General features: G+C 36.0%; 2 protein-coding genes across 2 annotated transcripts; both read left to right on the top strand.

Annotated features, from left to right (window-relative positions):
* The first annotated feature begins 623 nt into the window (after positions 1-623).
* On the top strand, positions 624-6,736 carry si:dkey-126g1.9 (required for drug-induced death protein 1). The gene is made up of 2 exons (XM_067447221.1): positions 624-1,090; positions 5,767-6,736. Exons 1-2 carry the CDS (start codon positions 836-838, stop codon positions 5,902-5,904), a joined length of 393 nt encoding a protein of 130 aa, XP_067303322.1. The 5' UTR covers positions 624-835; the 3' UTR covers positions 5,905-6,736.
* Positions 6,737-9,329: 2,593 nt separating this feature from the next.
* nemp1 (nuclear envelope integral membrane protein 1) lies at positions 9,330-14,206 on the top strand. The gene is made up of 9 exons (XM_067447220.1): positions 9,330-9,512; positions 9,943-10,064; positions 10,154-10,373; positions 10,548-10,620; positions 10,746-10,839; positions 11,295-11,409; positions 12,430-12,655; positions 12,741-12,908; positions 13,504-14,206. The coding sequence occupies exons 1-9, from the start codon at positions 9,407-9,409 to the stop codon at positions 13,718-13,720; spliced, it is 1,341 nt and encodes a 446-aa protein (XP_067303321.1). The 5' UTR covers positions 9,330-9,406; the 3' UTR covers positions 13,721-14,206.
* The last annotated feature ends 1,389 nt before the right edge of the window (positions 14,207-15,595 follow it).

The following is a 15,595-nucleotide window of genomic DNA, read 5'->3' as shown; positions in this document are numbered from 1 at the left end:
TCATTACCGGTCTATGGTCAGCACGGTTATTGCAAATAATAAGGGATCATTTTATTAGCCTACTATTTAAATATTTAAAAAATTTAAAATGTGATGTGTTCAAAAATATAGCAAAATAAAATAAAACAGTAGGCCTACTACAAAGATAAACTTAGGCAAAATCTAATTTACTGATTAAATGTAATATTCTCAAATAAATAGGCTTTAGTCTCTGGACGAAACTATGGTAAATGGGCAACATTTTACAACAATCTGTCCTTTTACTGAGATACTAACATTACAATTTATAGAGGGTACATTTACCATTCCTCAAGCCTATTTATTTGTTTGTTTGTTACATTATGTATTACTTAATTTTGATTAATTGCATCACACAAATCAGGGATTTAAACTGTAAATCTGTAAAACTGGCTACTCATAAAGTTTTATTTTTATTTTTATTAAAATTAAACTAAATTAAACTTTAATGTTTAAAGGTAACCTGTAAAATAATAACAGCTATATGGAATTTTGTTTGACCTAGATAATTTCCATTACACCCACACAAACACACACACACACACACACACACACACACACACACACACACACACACACAATGGAATTAGTGAATTCAACTGAATGGAAATTAAATTTGATTATACTTCATTGATCCCGGACTGTCAACCAAAGTTTGTACTCAAACGACCCCCTGCTGGGAACTCGATGATGTTGGACTCCAATCAGAGCTGGAGTCCAGCCAAACACTGCAGAGCTGCTCCAAGAGGATGTGCGTATGTAGCCTACTCCTGAGAGCTTTATCAGAGTGCACTAACAACAAGCTCCTGTGAATACCATGAAGCCCAAGTCTCTTTGTGTGCCGCGGCTTGGCTTCTTTGAGGACGTTGGCGGTAGATACAGGCGGCAGGTCGACAGCGGTCCCCTCGAGCAGAGCCTCGATCAGCCGGCGGAGAAGAGGCCAAGAGATCTGCACTTCACTTTACTGGCGGAGAGATCTCCATACGAGCCTTTAGTGGAAGATGACAGCCAACACAAACTAAAGGAGGAAAAGAAAACAAAAAAGAAAGAAAAGTATAAAAAATACAAAAAGGTATGATGAATATTTCACTTGGTAGGCCTAGCCTAACGTTTTTAATGCATAGCCTACTACAATGCAGTTCAAAAGTTTAAGTTCGTGTTAGGGTAGCCTACTTAATAAAACTGTTAATGTCGTGTCCTTGCCCCTAAATATAAAAATCATATAGGCCTACGCATTTTTTTTTAAATGAAAAGTTTCCCCAAAAATTGTTCACCCCCAGTGACCTGTATGGGTTTCTTTGAAGAATATGGTTAACCAAACTGTTGAAAAACCCCATTGACTTCCATAGTATGAAGAAATACTATGGAAATCAATGGGGCCAATTGGTTATTGACATTATTAAAAATATATTCCTTTGTGTTTAGCTGAAGGAAGAAATTTATAATGAAGAAAACAGAAGAATGTATTACAATGGGACTGGTAAATTATTGTGTATTATTGTGGTTCAAATCACTATTCAATTCTCACCAATCCTATCAGCAGTTGTTGATGTACTTTAATATTATAATTTTATTTAGCAAAAAATTGAGGGAACTTGGATAAAATAGTGTTCAAACTGGTTTTGTCCTTGTGTTATCCGATTTAAAGTCTTAAACAACTCTACTATTGAGTTTCTAAGCGACCAGTGCCCTGGTCAAGTGTGTAAGGAGTGTCATTATATAATAGAAAAATGTCATGTGTTATTCTGTAATGTAAAAATGCTTCTTTTCCATATAGGGAATTTTGATTATGAAATCATGCACAGATAAAATTCCCACTTTAGTTAATGCTTTGAATATAATAACCCCTTAAATGATTGTATTTTTTAAACAAGCACATGACTTTTCTAGAGAATTCACTGACCCTGTGTGAGACTAGGTCAAAGGCCTGTCTGGCATCTTAGACTGTTTCCTTATCAGACTTAGCCAATTAAAACAGCTGATACTGAGTAAATGGAGTATCTTTAGTAAACATGCTGTAATCCACTTAAAAACTATATTATCCTTGTGTTTTTTTCTTTCTTTTCAAAGTACCTACCGTGAGGAAAATAAGTATTTGAACACCTGCTATTTTGCAAGTTCTCTCATGGAAATCATGGAGAGGTCTGAAATTATCATCATAGGTGCATGTCCACTGTGAGAGACATAATCTAAATTTTAAAAATCCAAAAATCACTATATATGATTTATTTAACTATTTATTTGTATGATACAGCTGCAAATAAGTATTTTAACACCTGTCTATCAGCTAGAATTCTGACCCTCAAAGACCTGTTAGTCTGCCTTTAAAATGTCCACCTCCACTCCATTTATTATCCTAAATTAGATGCACCTGTTTGAGGTCGTTAGCTGCATAAAGACACCTGGTCTCAATGATCCTAAGAAAGGTGAGAAATCAGCCCAGAACTAAACGGGAGGAGCTGGTCAATGACCTAAAAAAAAAAGCTGGGACCACCATTTCCAAGGTTACTGTTGGTAATACACTAAGAAGTCATGGTTTGAAATCATGCATGGCACGGAAGGTTCCTGCTTAAACCAGAACATGTCCAAGCCTGTCTTAAGTTTGCCAATGACCATTTGGATGATCCAGAGGAGTCATGGGAGAAAGTCATGTGGTCAGATGAGACCAAAATAGAACTTTTTGGTCATAATTCCACCAAATGTGTTTGGAGGAAGAAGAATGATGAGTACCATCCCAAGAACAACATCCCTACTGTGAAGCATGGGGGTGGTAGCATCATGCTTTGGGGGTGTTTTTCTGCACATGGGGCAGGGCGTCTGCACTGTATTAAGGAAAGGATGACCGGCCCATGTATTGCGAGTTTTTGGAGAACAACCTCCTTCCCTCAGTTAGAGCATTGAAGATGGGTCGAGGCTGGGTCTTCCAACATGACAATGACCCGAAGCACACAGCCATGATAACCAAGGAGTGGCTCTGTAAGAAGCATATCAAGGTTCTGGCGTGGCCTAGCCAGTCTCCAGACCTAAACGCAATAGAGAATCTTTGGAGGGAGCTCAAACTCTGTGTTTCTCAGCGACAGGCCAGAAACCTGACTGATCTAGAAAAGATCTGTGTGGAGGAGTGATCCCTCCAAAATCCCTCCTACAGTGTGTGCAAACCTGGATAATAAGGGAAAATGTTTGGATAACAAATAGATTGGAGGTGGCCATTTTAAAGGCAGACTAACAGGTCTTTGAGGGTCAAAATTCTAGCTGATAGACAGGTGTTCAAATACTTATTTGCATCTGTATCATACAAATAAATAGTTAAATAAATCATATATAGTGATTTCTGTTTGTTTTTTTTAGATTATGTCTCTCACAGTGGACATGCACCTACGATGACAATTTCAGACCCCTCCATGATTTCCAAATGGGAGAACTTGCAAAATAGCAGGGTGTTCAAAAACTTATTTTCCTCACTGTACACCAAAGTAGCTTGTACAAGTTTGGTGCCAACTTTCCCAACAACATAAAGTGAAATACAGGGCTCAACAATAAGGATTTTCTGTTACTGGTCCGGTTGGGACAGTATTTCAGGTTCATACTTGTCCTGGCATTTTCACTGGCCGCAACCAGGATAGATTTTACTTTTTTAATGCAACATTATGAACAGCTCTAACATGATACTCAAAAAATTACAGAAAACCAAATGTTTAAGTTTGCAAAACATACATGAATGGAGATGAATGTAAGATTTAATAAAATAATTCAGCAAATGATGAGAGACAATTTATTTGCATTATGTGTTTTAGCAACATTAGCTTACATTGCATTCATTCCATACAGCATCTGTTTTTGCTCATATGGAGGCTTTTTCTAAGGCTTGTACATAGTCAGACATTTGTTATTTCGGGAAAGGGGTCATTCAGATCCCATGCAGTGATCCATTGTCATGCAGCAAATATTTCCTCCCTCAGGATAAAGCAGTGCATCCTGTTTCTGGCCTGTTGTCACACAGGAGACAGACAATAATCTAAAGACACTAAGCTACATGTTTACAGTTTAACATGATAAATCCTATGTTTAATCCAGTTAAATTGTCTACTTGGAATTCCATTAGGTATTTAAACCACTCATAGTCTTAATTCTATAATATTGCTGGCTGGCACAGGCTAAATCTCTTGGAACTGTGAATGAAAATAGTTATTGTGTTTTAATTAAATTGTGAGTGACTTATTGCTCAGATTTACCAAAGACCAAAATACTGTTGAGCACTGTTATCCTAAAAGTCAATTCTTTTTTAGATTAAATATTTTTTAATTATTTATTCATTTTAATTTAATGGCACAACATGCAAGATTTTTGGATTAAAATATCCAAAAAGCACTAGAACAATGTCATATCTTTTGTTGACTTGTGTACTTAAACATGTTTAAATTCAGAGAAATAAGGTATTTCCACCAGAACACGTACCATGTCTGTGCGTCTCCTCTGAATTACATTAAAGCGCATTACCCTTGATTTCTGGTTTTGTTTTGTAGAAACCATGGAAACACAAAAAACACTTTAATACAGTATTTGATGTGTTTTATTAGACAAGTGAGCAACTGTTTGGAGACATTCATCCACAGAATAATGTTATCTTCTTAAAATGTTATATAACTCAACACAGTTAGTCTTTTTTTAAATAAAGGAATCGCATCCGAAGATGAACGAGTTCTAGGCGAATCTAGCCGAGCTTGACGTCTCATCACACCGGCACCCAGTTTGCACATACAAATTAGGTGCTTATATTTACAAAATGAGCCTACAAAACAAGAAATAAGTTCTTTTAAATAAAGATCCATGTTTAATAAAAACATTTTTTTAAAATCACGAAACTTTAAAATGTTTAGTGAAATTAGAAATATTTAAGAGATCTTTAATTTAGTTGTATACATGTGTGTTGTTTTACACTATTCTTTTGTAGTGTGGTTTTTGGTGAAGTGTAACCTACTGAAATAAGGCCCTGTCCCAAATGGCACACTTCATGTGCACCTTCGGTCTTGTGGACTTACAATGGCCGCTGTGTGCGCGTGTCCTTTAAGTCCTTGAGACCACAGGATGTCCCATTTGTCATTTTAGGTCTAAAAAGGGTGCTCGCGAGCGCCCCCTTTGCAGCTGTTATGCGCCCTTGATGCAGTCAAAGTGGCATTATGTTGTGAAAATGCAGAGTAAGAGGAAGTCCGTGAGGTTTTAGATTGCCATTTGGGACAGGGCCTATATATTATCACCTGTGTACACTAGCCCACTTCTCCTCGACATCAAGTATAAACACCTCTTCCATTTGTGGAGGATTGTGCACAGTCAGCGGAGGCTTGCACTGCGGAGCCAGGCGAAAGTATAAACAAGGCTTTACCCCTCATGTGCATGACTGGAAAACTGCATAAAATGCGTGGGAAAAAAATCAAGCCGTCATCAAGCTGCGCTTTTGTTTTGAATAAGCGTCCTCTAGTGGAGAAAAATTACATATTGTGGCTTTAAGTAAATGAGTTATCCAAAAACTAAACTTACAATTACATGCAATAAAAAATTGAATTACACAAATTAAAATGGTAAAATAAAAAACTAATCATCACGATTCTAAAGAAATGTAGTTGTTGATTTTTTTGAATTTATTTTTAATGTATGTAATTTATTGTTAATAGACACACTTTAAAATACGTTGGTTGTCTAAGTTACAAATTCACTATGCGTGTTCTTTTCAACATTCTGTTTGTCTTACAGAACGTAGGAAAGGCTCTTCGCTACAGTTGGAAATGTCTGATGTTGGGTCTGCAGAACTTCACTGTGGGATACTCCACCCCTCTTTCTGCTGCTGCCTCAATTATTCCAGATTTCCAACCAGGAGGAGCCTGGGGTTGAGAGAATCTGTGACCAGCATTTGTACTTCACTGTCAGGATCTAAAATCCTCTCATAGGGAGCAGTCAATGCTCCACATCCAGATGCTGATTAAAAAAATGGACCCTACATCTGAACTGGGCATGCAGCTTAACCTTGCGCATGCAGTACATTTTTGTAAATATCTCCTCTTCGGCTTTGTGATAAAGTGATGTACACATTTCAATTGTGATTGACATGTAAGGAACACATCTTTTTACACACAGTTCTATTTGTGTATATTTTGTTATGATTGAAAGAATTTATTAAATCATTTCTGTATCAAAGTAATGAAATATTATAGGCAACTAACTTTTATTTTTAGTAAATCTTTAAATATATTTTAATGCATATTTGTTTGGAAATTGCAGGTGATTTAAATTGTTATTTGCAACTAATTGTCATTTTAACATTATGTGAAAGTGATTTAGACTTTTTAAAAGAAACATATATGCATGGGCATGCTATGTAAAGGGAGTTTAATAAGCTCTGCAATTAAATGTTTTTGTATGTTTTTTTGTCTATTTCATGGACAAAAAAAGAGGGTTTGCTTAACATAGAGAGGAAATTGAATGTTCTTAGAGAGGGAAGTAAGAGTAAGTGTTTTCAAACTGTAATTAGGGCAAGAGCTTTAAAGACAAAGTATGGGATTATGAGTGACAGACAACAGGAAAAGACAATCTGGCAACAGACAAAGAAACGGTTCTGTTTTTGGTGAAGATGAGTGTCTTTCATGCTTCTAACTCCTGCTTCTTAAAATTAATTTCAAAGAAATGGGATGGAAAAATCTTAAATGAATAAAAATCCAGCGTGGCATTGTTTTGTCAATTTATTTATTTAAAGCTGCAGTCCGTAAGTGGTGCCTCTTTTTCGCCATCTCGGTTTGAAACTTGGAATTGCAGTTATTATGTGGGTTATGTATCTTAACGGCTCCTTAACACAGACGAATCTATGTTTTGAGCAAATGGCAACCTCCCCCAGTTTCTGTTGAAGCCAATACGGAAGTAACCAAAACTGTAATTCTTTGACTGGCCACTAGGGACAGGCTCCATAAGGGAGCAGAATCTCATTGAGCCCCATGTTAAAATGCCCAAATTTACAGCAGAAAAAAAACATGTTTACAGCCTGTTGCAAACATAGACCGTAAAAAAATATGGACGACTCGACATCATCCATTTTCGCTTGCCAGATTTGAAGCTTTCAGACGGCCTGCACGGCACTGACATCTTGAGACCGAGTCTGCGCAGTATCGATTTCGGGACCGGAGTTGTGCAGTAGAGCGCAGGAAGTAGAGCAGGAAGTACAGCCGCGATATCAAAAGCCCACCCACACTCTCACAGATGCAGAGAACAATTAATTATGTTGGTGTGAAATAAAGTTATGGAAATGTAGAAATTAAAGCTAAAGCTCCAATCTGCTCCCAAAAATTCAGAAAAAAATATTTTAGTGCCTCAGTGACAACTTCACTCAGAGAAGACATCAATCTCAGCTGTCAATCACGACGTCACACCCCCCATTTTTATAGCATCAAATAACTAACTTAAACTAAACTTATTTTAAAAACAAACACTTGAAATGAAATCATCGTGATGATAACTGCCTTCAATGACATAAACTAACTTTGGGGAAAAAATATTTGAAGTGTAATTTTATTGTTTAGTTTGCCTCGCATCCATTAGAAAACACAGAGGGGCGGCTATACTGGGACCGGTCACCGGGGGGCGATCGAGGCGCGAAAGCTTCAGTTTCTGAGAGGGGTACTGCAGGCTTGGTTGCAAATTGTGGTTTTGGTCTATACGGCTAATTTTGCCCTTTATGGCTACTGTGAGGGGGTGATTTTTTTTTATAATTCCTTTACATTATATAAAGCCTTAAAGTTCTGCATAATTAAGGGTATGGCCCCTTTTGATTGACAGGTGGATAGCCATTTATCCGCTGTCTGTTAGTCATTGCGTCACCTAAGTTTGACCCATGTCCCGCCTCTTTGCCCATTTTCTGTTATCCGGGTGTGACGTGCGATGACACGTTGCCAAGATGGCAGCGGCCAGCTCGTCTCTACTTAAAGCTACACTGTGTGATATTTTCCCCCATCTAGCGGTGAAAAGCTATATGACCATCCAGTGAATAATAGTGTCTGTACCTCTCAATTATTTTTTCGTTTTAACTCTTACGGTGGCCGATTTAGTCCAAGATTAACATGGCAATCCCCCTCTTCACATTCGACACGGTGCCATAGAGTGTTAAAACGCGAAAGGTGAAGCTTGAATTTACGGGCTAATGTACTTTCAAGAAGGAGGGGAAACATGGCGACCGGCATTCGAACCCTCACCCGTATGTATTTTCAATGGCATATTATAAATTTACGAGAATACTTTATTACTTGAAAGAAGTAAATATACATTAATGAGCACATATATTTTTGAAAGAAAATATATGTGTTAGTGTTTTTAGCTAAGAATAAATTACAAAAGTTACACAGTGTAGCTTTAATGCTTCAAAACTGTGAAACTGTCACTATGGGTGACGTCATGGACACTCTATGTCCGTATTTTTTTACATTCTATGGTTTTGAGGAGTATTATGTGTAGGCTGTCACCGCACTGGTGTGGATACTGTACTTCTGAATTACAGATTCAAATCAGCTGGAAAGTACGACCAAAATAATAATTTTCACTGGAAAATGTCATTTGAACAAGTAACATGTCTGGCATTTCTTTTTTCTGACCAACTAAGAAAAAAAAGCATAACATTCAATCATGCAATCAATTATCACGTTCTCAAAATTTTTATGTTATCAACATGTGTAGGCAATTTTTTTTTTTGTATTAGGGTTACCTAGATTTTAATTTCTGAACTTTTTTCACTATGGGCGAATCTCCAAATGTCACTCGGATGATTGTCTTTTCTGGATTACAATCCGCTATCAAAATGAAACGTTTAATTATTCCAGCTGCTGGGAGAAAAGGTTATAAATGATCCGCCACCTGCAGCATCCTCACATCCAACGGAAATCCACCTGTATCACCTAAATTATAACAGATTATTACAATCTTACTGTTGTGAATCGGTAAGGAGACAGATTTGAACACTGGGCTGTACTTGTAAAAAAGTTATGGACTGTAGTTTTATATTTAAGAAATATTACTATTTCTAGCCTACTAATTAATAGGCTACCTGTACAATACACATCGCTTTAGACTCAAAAAAAAAAAAAAAAATAAATAAATAAATATATATATATATATATATATATATATATATATATATATATATATATATATATATATATATATATATAGTATAGTATAGTATAGTATAGTATAGTATAGTATAGTATAGTATAGTATAGTATAGATATATAGTATAGTATAGAAATCTCCAATAGTATGACGGTGCGACAGATCCAGTCCAGCAGATGACGCTGTTCAGCTCTCAAGCCTCGTCGGTAACGTCACTCCTACCATCAAAGAAACGCGAGAAGACATCATGGCGGGATTAATGAAATCCGAAAGTGGCTTTAGGATCAAAACTGTCAGATTGAAAGTTATTTTGACTACTGTGCTGTTTTCATTTCATTTTTCTCAAACGTCAGGTAAGCAATAGTTAGACAAGGTTTAAGTGATTATATCTTTATTCGTATTGTTTGTAAATTAAGTAGGACAAAGTAAGCTATTGTTGTTGTTAGCGTACTAGGTATATATGTGTTGATATAATTAGTTACAGTTGTGCAAACAGGTCTTAAATGTAACGTTATGGGATAAAAATGTAAGTTAGTTTGCTGTATTTTATTATCATTTTTGTCGCAAACAGATGTTTAAGTTAAACTATCACTTAACAACAGATTGCTGTTCCTTTATTCCTTATAAATTATAATATTATTAATATTAATCCTTATACTTTATTTCTTATAAATAAAATATGTTCTTATTTCATAATTTCGTGTTTTAAAATATGAATACCTTATATAAATATGTATACGGAGAATGATTCACAAAAGTTATTACTCGGTCATTTTCATGCAGGTGCCACCCGTCCCATCATAGAAATTAAAGATGGACCAGAAATCAAAATACAAGCTGCACAACATTTTTGCTACTATAACTCCATCGTACCTGGATGGAGGGAAACATGGACTAGAATACAGGTTGAAGACTTTTAACTTTGATTCTTGTCAATGTAATCAGTAATGTTTGCATCAAAACTGAGAGCCCCACCTTGTTTTTTGATTGACAGGTGAGAGTGTGGAGCACTACGAAGCTGAAAGTCACCGTGGTTAATGATGAGCAGGACCTGCAGGAGCTTGAGCACTTCAGCATCTGGAAACTTGTGCAGTATTTTGTTCGCGAACAGACGAATGAGACCACCGTAAGCGTCAGTCTTTTTACCAACAAGACCTGTTTCAGAGTGGACCCTTCAGATGCCTATACACTCTATACAGTACAACCTAGCCGACGTGAGTTGAAAAAGACTTACAAAAGAATATATTAGAAAGGCAAAAAGTCCACATGGACGGAAAAACTTATTCCTGTTGGTCCTTTATATAATATTGCTTAAATTAAATCTTCATGCTCATATAATTGACAGTGTGCTATTGATTTGGAGATTGATATTGTTTTTCTTCCTGTAGATTTTGACATCTACCTGTTTTTGGTTTTTCTGGTTGGAGTGTTGCTGTTCTTTTTTGCAGACCATCTAAGCAGGTAATTGACATTATATAATTAAAAATGAATTCACTTGAGCCAGTTCTCCTTTTCCTGCATGGAGGTTGTTACGAAGACATTGTGTTTATAACTTTGTGCTCAAATCTGTTTTATCTGTCTTGTAGGAGTCAAGTGTTCTACTATTCTGCTGGCTTGAGCACTGGCATGATCGCCTCCCTCATCATTCTCATCTTCGTCATCGGCCGTTTTTTACCCAAGGTAGGATTCCTGACATTCTTTAACATGAATTAAATGTCCTTTTCTCTGCTTCTGAACACATGGTTGGTTCTTTTTTAGAAATTAACTGTGGAATCTTATTAAAGGGAAGGTAAACCCAAAAGATATAATTCTGTAATCGATAACTAACCTTTAAGTTGTTCCCTTCCAACTTTAATTTATTTATTTCTTCCTTCTGCTGAACACAAAAGATATTCTGAAGAATATGGTTAAAAGGTAACAGTTGGGGCTCATTGACTTCTATAGTATATAAAAAATAGTAAATGGGCCCCATCCACTGTTTGGTTACCAGCATTCTTCAAAATATCTTTTGTGTTCAGCAGAAGAAAGAAATTAATTCCAGTTTGGGAGTGTTGAGCATGACAAAGCTACCCTTATATCCCAGAACGATTCCTTATCTTATTACCTTTCAACATGTTTCCTTCTTTGGCTTGTAGAAAAGCCCATTTTATGTGCTGCTGATGGGCGGCTGGTCCTTTTCTCTCTACATCATCCAGCTGGTGTTTAGGAATCTACAAATAATTCTTAAAGATCACTGGCATCTAGCTATCGGTAAGAGAGCACCATGTCCAACATATTACAAAAATTAAATGTATTCTATTTTATTTCTGTTTGAAATCATATTCAGTGAGAAATAATGGCTGTAAATAAGACTTTAAAACACCAGATTTGAATGGATTGTGAAAAGTGAGCTACAATTTGTTTATATTATTGGAATTATAAAAACTAATTTTAATTTGCAAATACTTGATGGTATGTTTTTATACTAGTCTTTAAAGGGTTAGTTCACCCAAAAATGAAATTGATGTCAAGACCTCCGTTCATCTTCAGAACACAATTTAAGATATTTTATATTTAGTCAGACAGCGTATCTAAGTGTATGCACACTATACTGTCCATGTCCAGAAAGGGAATAAAAACATAATCAAAGTAGTCCATATGTGACATCAGTTGGTTAATTAGAATCTCTTGAAGCATCGAAAATACATTTTGGTCCAAAAATAACAAAAACTACGACTTTATTCAGCATTAAATTATCTTCCGTGTTTGTTTGTTTTTTAATCCTCAAATAAAGATTCAAACGGTCATGAATCAGTGTATTGATTCAGGATTCAGATCGCCAATGTCACGTGATTTAAGCAGTTTGATACGCAATCCGAATCATGAATCAATAAGCTGTTTCACAACCGTTTGAATCTTTGTTTTAGGATTGAAAACAAACCCAGAAGGGAAGACAATGCTGAATAAAGTTGTAGTTTTTGTTATTTTTGGACTAAAATGTATTTTCGATGCTTCAAGAGATTCTAATTAACCAACTGATGTCAAATATGGACTAATTTGATTATGTTTTTATTTCCTTTCTGGACATGGACAGTAAAGTGTGTATACACTTAGATACGCTCTCGGACTAAATATAAAATATCTTAAACTGTGTTCTGAAGATGAATGGAGGTCTTACGGGTGCGGAACGACATTAGGGTGAGTCATTAATGACATACAATTCATTTTTAGGTGAACTAACCCTTTAAAGTATATGAAGTGCTGACTGTTCTTTGTTTTAAATATTTTAAGGTTATGTCATTGTGGTCGGGTTCGTCAGTTTTGCGGTCTGTTACCGCTATGGGCCTCTGATGGAAGAGCGAAGTATCAACATCCTGTCCTGGACGCTGCAGATATTCGGCCTTCTGCTGGTGTACGCTGGAATTCAGGTCCAGCAAGTGGCTCTGGCCATCATGACAGCTGCATTCCTCTCAAAGAACCTGGATTACCCTTTTACCAAGGCCGTCATGCTTTATCAGTGAGCATATTACCTTAATAAATGTTGTTCAAATACATTTTGAGCAATGTAGTCATTGTCTTCTTGCTGAATGAATGCTCTGAAGGAAGCTGAAGCCTAAGAAACTCGAACCACGGCGTCTGCTGACAGAAGAGGAGTATCAGAGGCAGTCGGAGGTGGAGACTCAGAAAGCTTTGGAGGAACTTAGGAAATACTGTGGCAGTCCAGATTTCAACACCTGGAAGACGGTCTCTAGGCTCCAGTCTCCTAAGAGGTATGAGAGAATATTTCAGAAACACAGTGTTAAAGTTACACAATGTAACGGTTTGGCCTTCTAGCGGTAAAAAAAAAAAAGTAGTTTTGTGAGATCACAAAGTATCTCAGGAGAACACTAATTTTCCCTCCCATCTGGAATTATTCCATGCTAGACTTATTATACTTATACATAGTTCAAGCATGAAACTCTAACCAAGCGCTGATTGGTTCTTGCAACGCGGTGGCATCACCCAATCAGAAGCAGTTCCTAATCCATGTTACCTTATATCTTATACTCTAGCCTGTGAGCGCCCTATTGCAATTATGAAAACATCTTTCTGCCCCTCCTCCTCCTCCTCCTCCTCCTCCCAGGCTACAGCATTTTCTTATAGCAGCCTGTCCATTTTGTTTGATATTTTGACTAAGCTGAACAAATTCTTGTATTTGTTCAGCAATTTCCATGCCTCATGTCAATAAGTGCTGGTTAAAATAATTCATTCCGAGTATAATAACAGAACTTAACACAAAGATGTGAAACGGTAATGATTAAGGACTTGAATGAAAAAGGTCAATTTTGATTTCATGTTGTCTAAAAAAAACACACTTACTCTCAGGTTTGCAGATTTCATCGAAGGCTCTCCACATTTGCTGTCCAATGAGGTGTCGGTTCACACGCAGGAGTACGGGCTGGGCGGATCCTTCTTTGAGGAGGAGCTGTTCTCCACCGATGAGGAAGAACAGCAGCAGGAGGAGGAGGAGGGATGGGAAACGGATGATGGCTTGAAGCCGGAGGCAGTATCCCCACGACTAAACAACACACGGGTGAAATGACTGATGAACAGTATTGGAAAATACTTCAATGTTTTAAGCTGATCTGAGATCTGCTCGAATGTAGCATTTACTGTTCTGCTGTAGGTATCTGTTGAAGGTCTTCACTCGTGACTGCAGACTTCAGTCTCTGATGCATTCGTTGTGGATGATTAATGTTGAAAATGGCCTGGATGTTGTTTTCGTGGCACGTGAGAAAGGCGAACAGTTTGATTTCTTTTTCTTAAAAAAAAAAAAAAAAACATTTTTATTTTTATTTCTTCAATGATGTTCCAAGTGAGGAAACTGTACATGGACTGTATTTTATGATTTGTTTTGTTTTTAAGTTTAAACTAAGGCCCAGGCACATGTGTATATCCATAAAAAAAGCAATACTAAAAACCGCTGAACAGAAGAGACACGTTATTTAGCTTTTTGTGGACATTGATGGGAGCCGTAGATCTGTTTACGGTCAAAGGATTATTTTTTTTAATGAATAATAAAAACCTAATAATACATGGTCTAATTGCTTGACTTTGTAAAATATCAATGATATATAACAATGTAGTTAATTAATTTTGCTCAGTACTTACTAGAGGAAGTGCAATGTAATTGCATCACCTTAAAATTAAATATGTCTTTGTTGTGACCACTTGGTGGCAGCATAAAACTGCCAGGGTTGGGAACAACTGCAAAAGAGGCTTTACATGCCAAGTCATCAGCAGGTGCTTTTTTTATTTTTTATATCCAATCTCAACATCGCTATACTGTCAAGCCCCTAAAGAGACATGTTGATGGAAGAAAAATATTTGGTCACTCTTTATATTAGGTTGCTATACTTGCATTTAAAAAAATACTTTGGTACACTGTATTTACTGAGTTCATGTTGTATTGCAAAACACTGGCTGGATACGGTTAAGGTTAGGTTTAAGGGTGGGTTAACGCAGAGGTTTTCAAACGAGACCTGGGGTCCACAAGGGAAGGACAGGGTCTGTAGAAAAATCTAGAGGAAAAAAAGTAAATCATTAAATTAGATTTAATACAAAATGATTAAAATATATTAGTAACAAATTTGTAATATTAGTTATTCATCTCTTAAATAGATTAAATAAAGTTTACATTTATGCATTTAGCAGACACTTTTATCCAAAGCGACTTGCATTGCATTGAGCGGTATACAAAGTTAAATAAATAACCAAACTATGAAATACATTTAAGACACCAGTGAGAATAAAATATAAGAATAGGATTTTTTTTTTAGAAACAATTTTTAAAAAACATTTATGAAAGGCCTATCATTTTTCAAGTGTTTATAAAAGATGGATGCCTTTTAAGTTTTAGAATGGGGGTCCATCACACGAAAAAGATCATATATTGAGGGCTTCTGCTAAGATTGAAAACCCCTGGGATGAGGGAAAATCCAGTGTAATTATAGATGTCTCATGCAGGTATTTTTAATATAATTATAATATACAAGCATGCACGTACATAATGTCATGTGATTAATTTTAATGTTGGTATTAAAAACGTAATATAAAGTGGGACTTAATGTTTTAATGCTTTTGCAATCGCTTGCAAACTTTTAATATGAAGTGGGAGAAAAACTATACATAGGCCTAATTTTTATTTTATTTTATATATATTATATAATTTTCCTCATTCTCATTGATTTTTCATGACCATGTTACTTTAGGGGCTTTGTAAACATACTTCAACAGTTTTCTCTGCAATAAGAAACAAACCTCTTTAAAATGCACTGTAAAAAAAAGTTAATAAAATGTTGGATGAGTAAAAATAAGTTAAACTTAGATATTTCTTTTAACTAACTTAATGAAGCTGACTAAACCACTGAATGAAGTGTCATTTTTAAATCCAGCCATATTTGGTAAAAGTATAGGC

This window comes from Pseudorasbora parva, chromosome 6 (genome assembly GCF_024679245.1).
Source record: "Pseudorasbora parva isolate DD20220531a chromosome 6, ASM2467924v1, whole genome shotgun sequence".
Taxonomy (NCBI): domain Eukaryota; kingdom Metazoa; phylum Chordata; class Actinopteri; order Cypriniformes; family Gobionidae; genus Pseudorasbora; species Pseudorasbora parva.
This window is presented reverse-complemented; position numbering and strand designations above follow the sequence as displayed.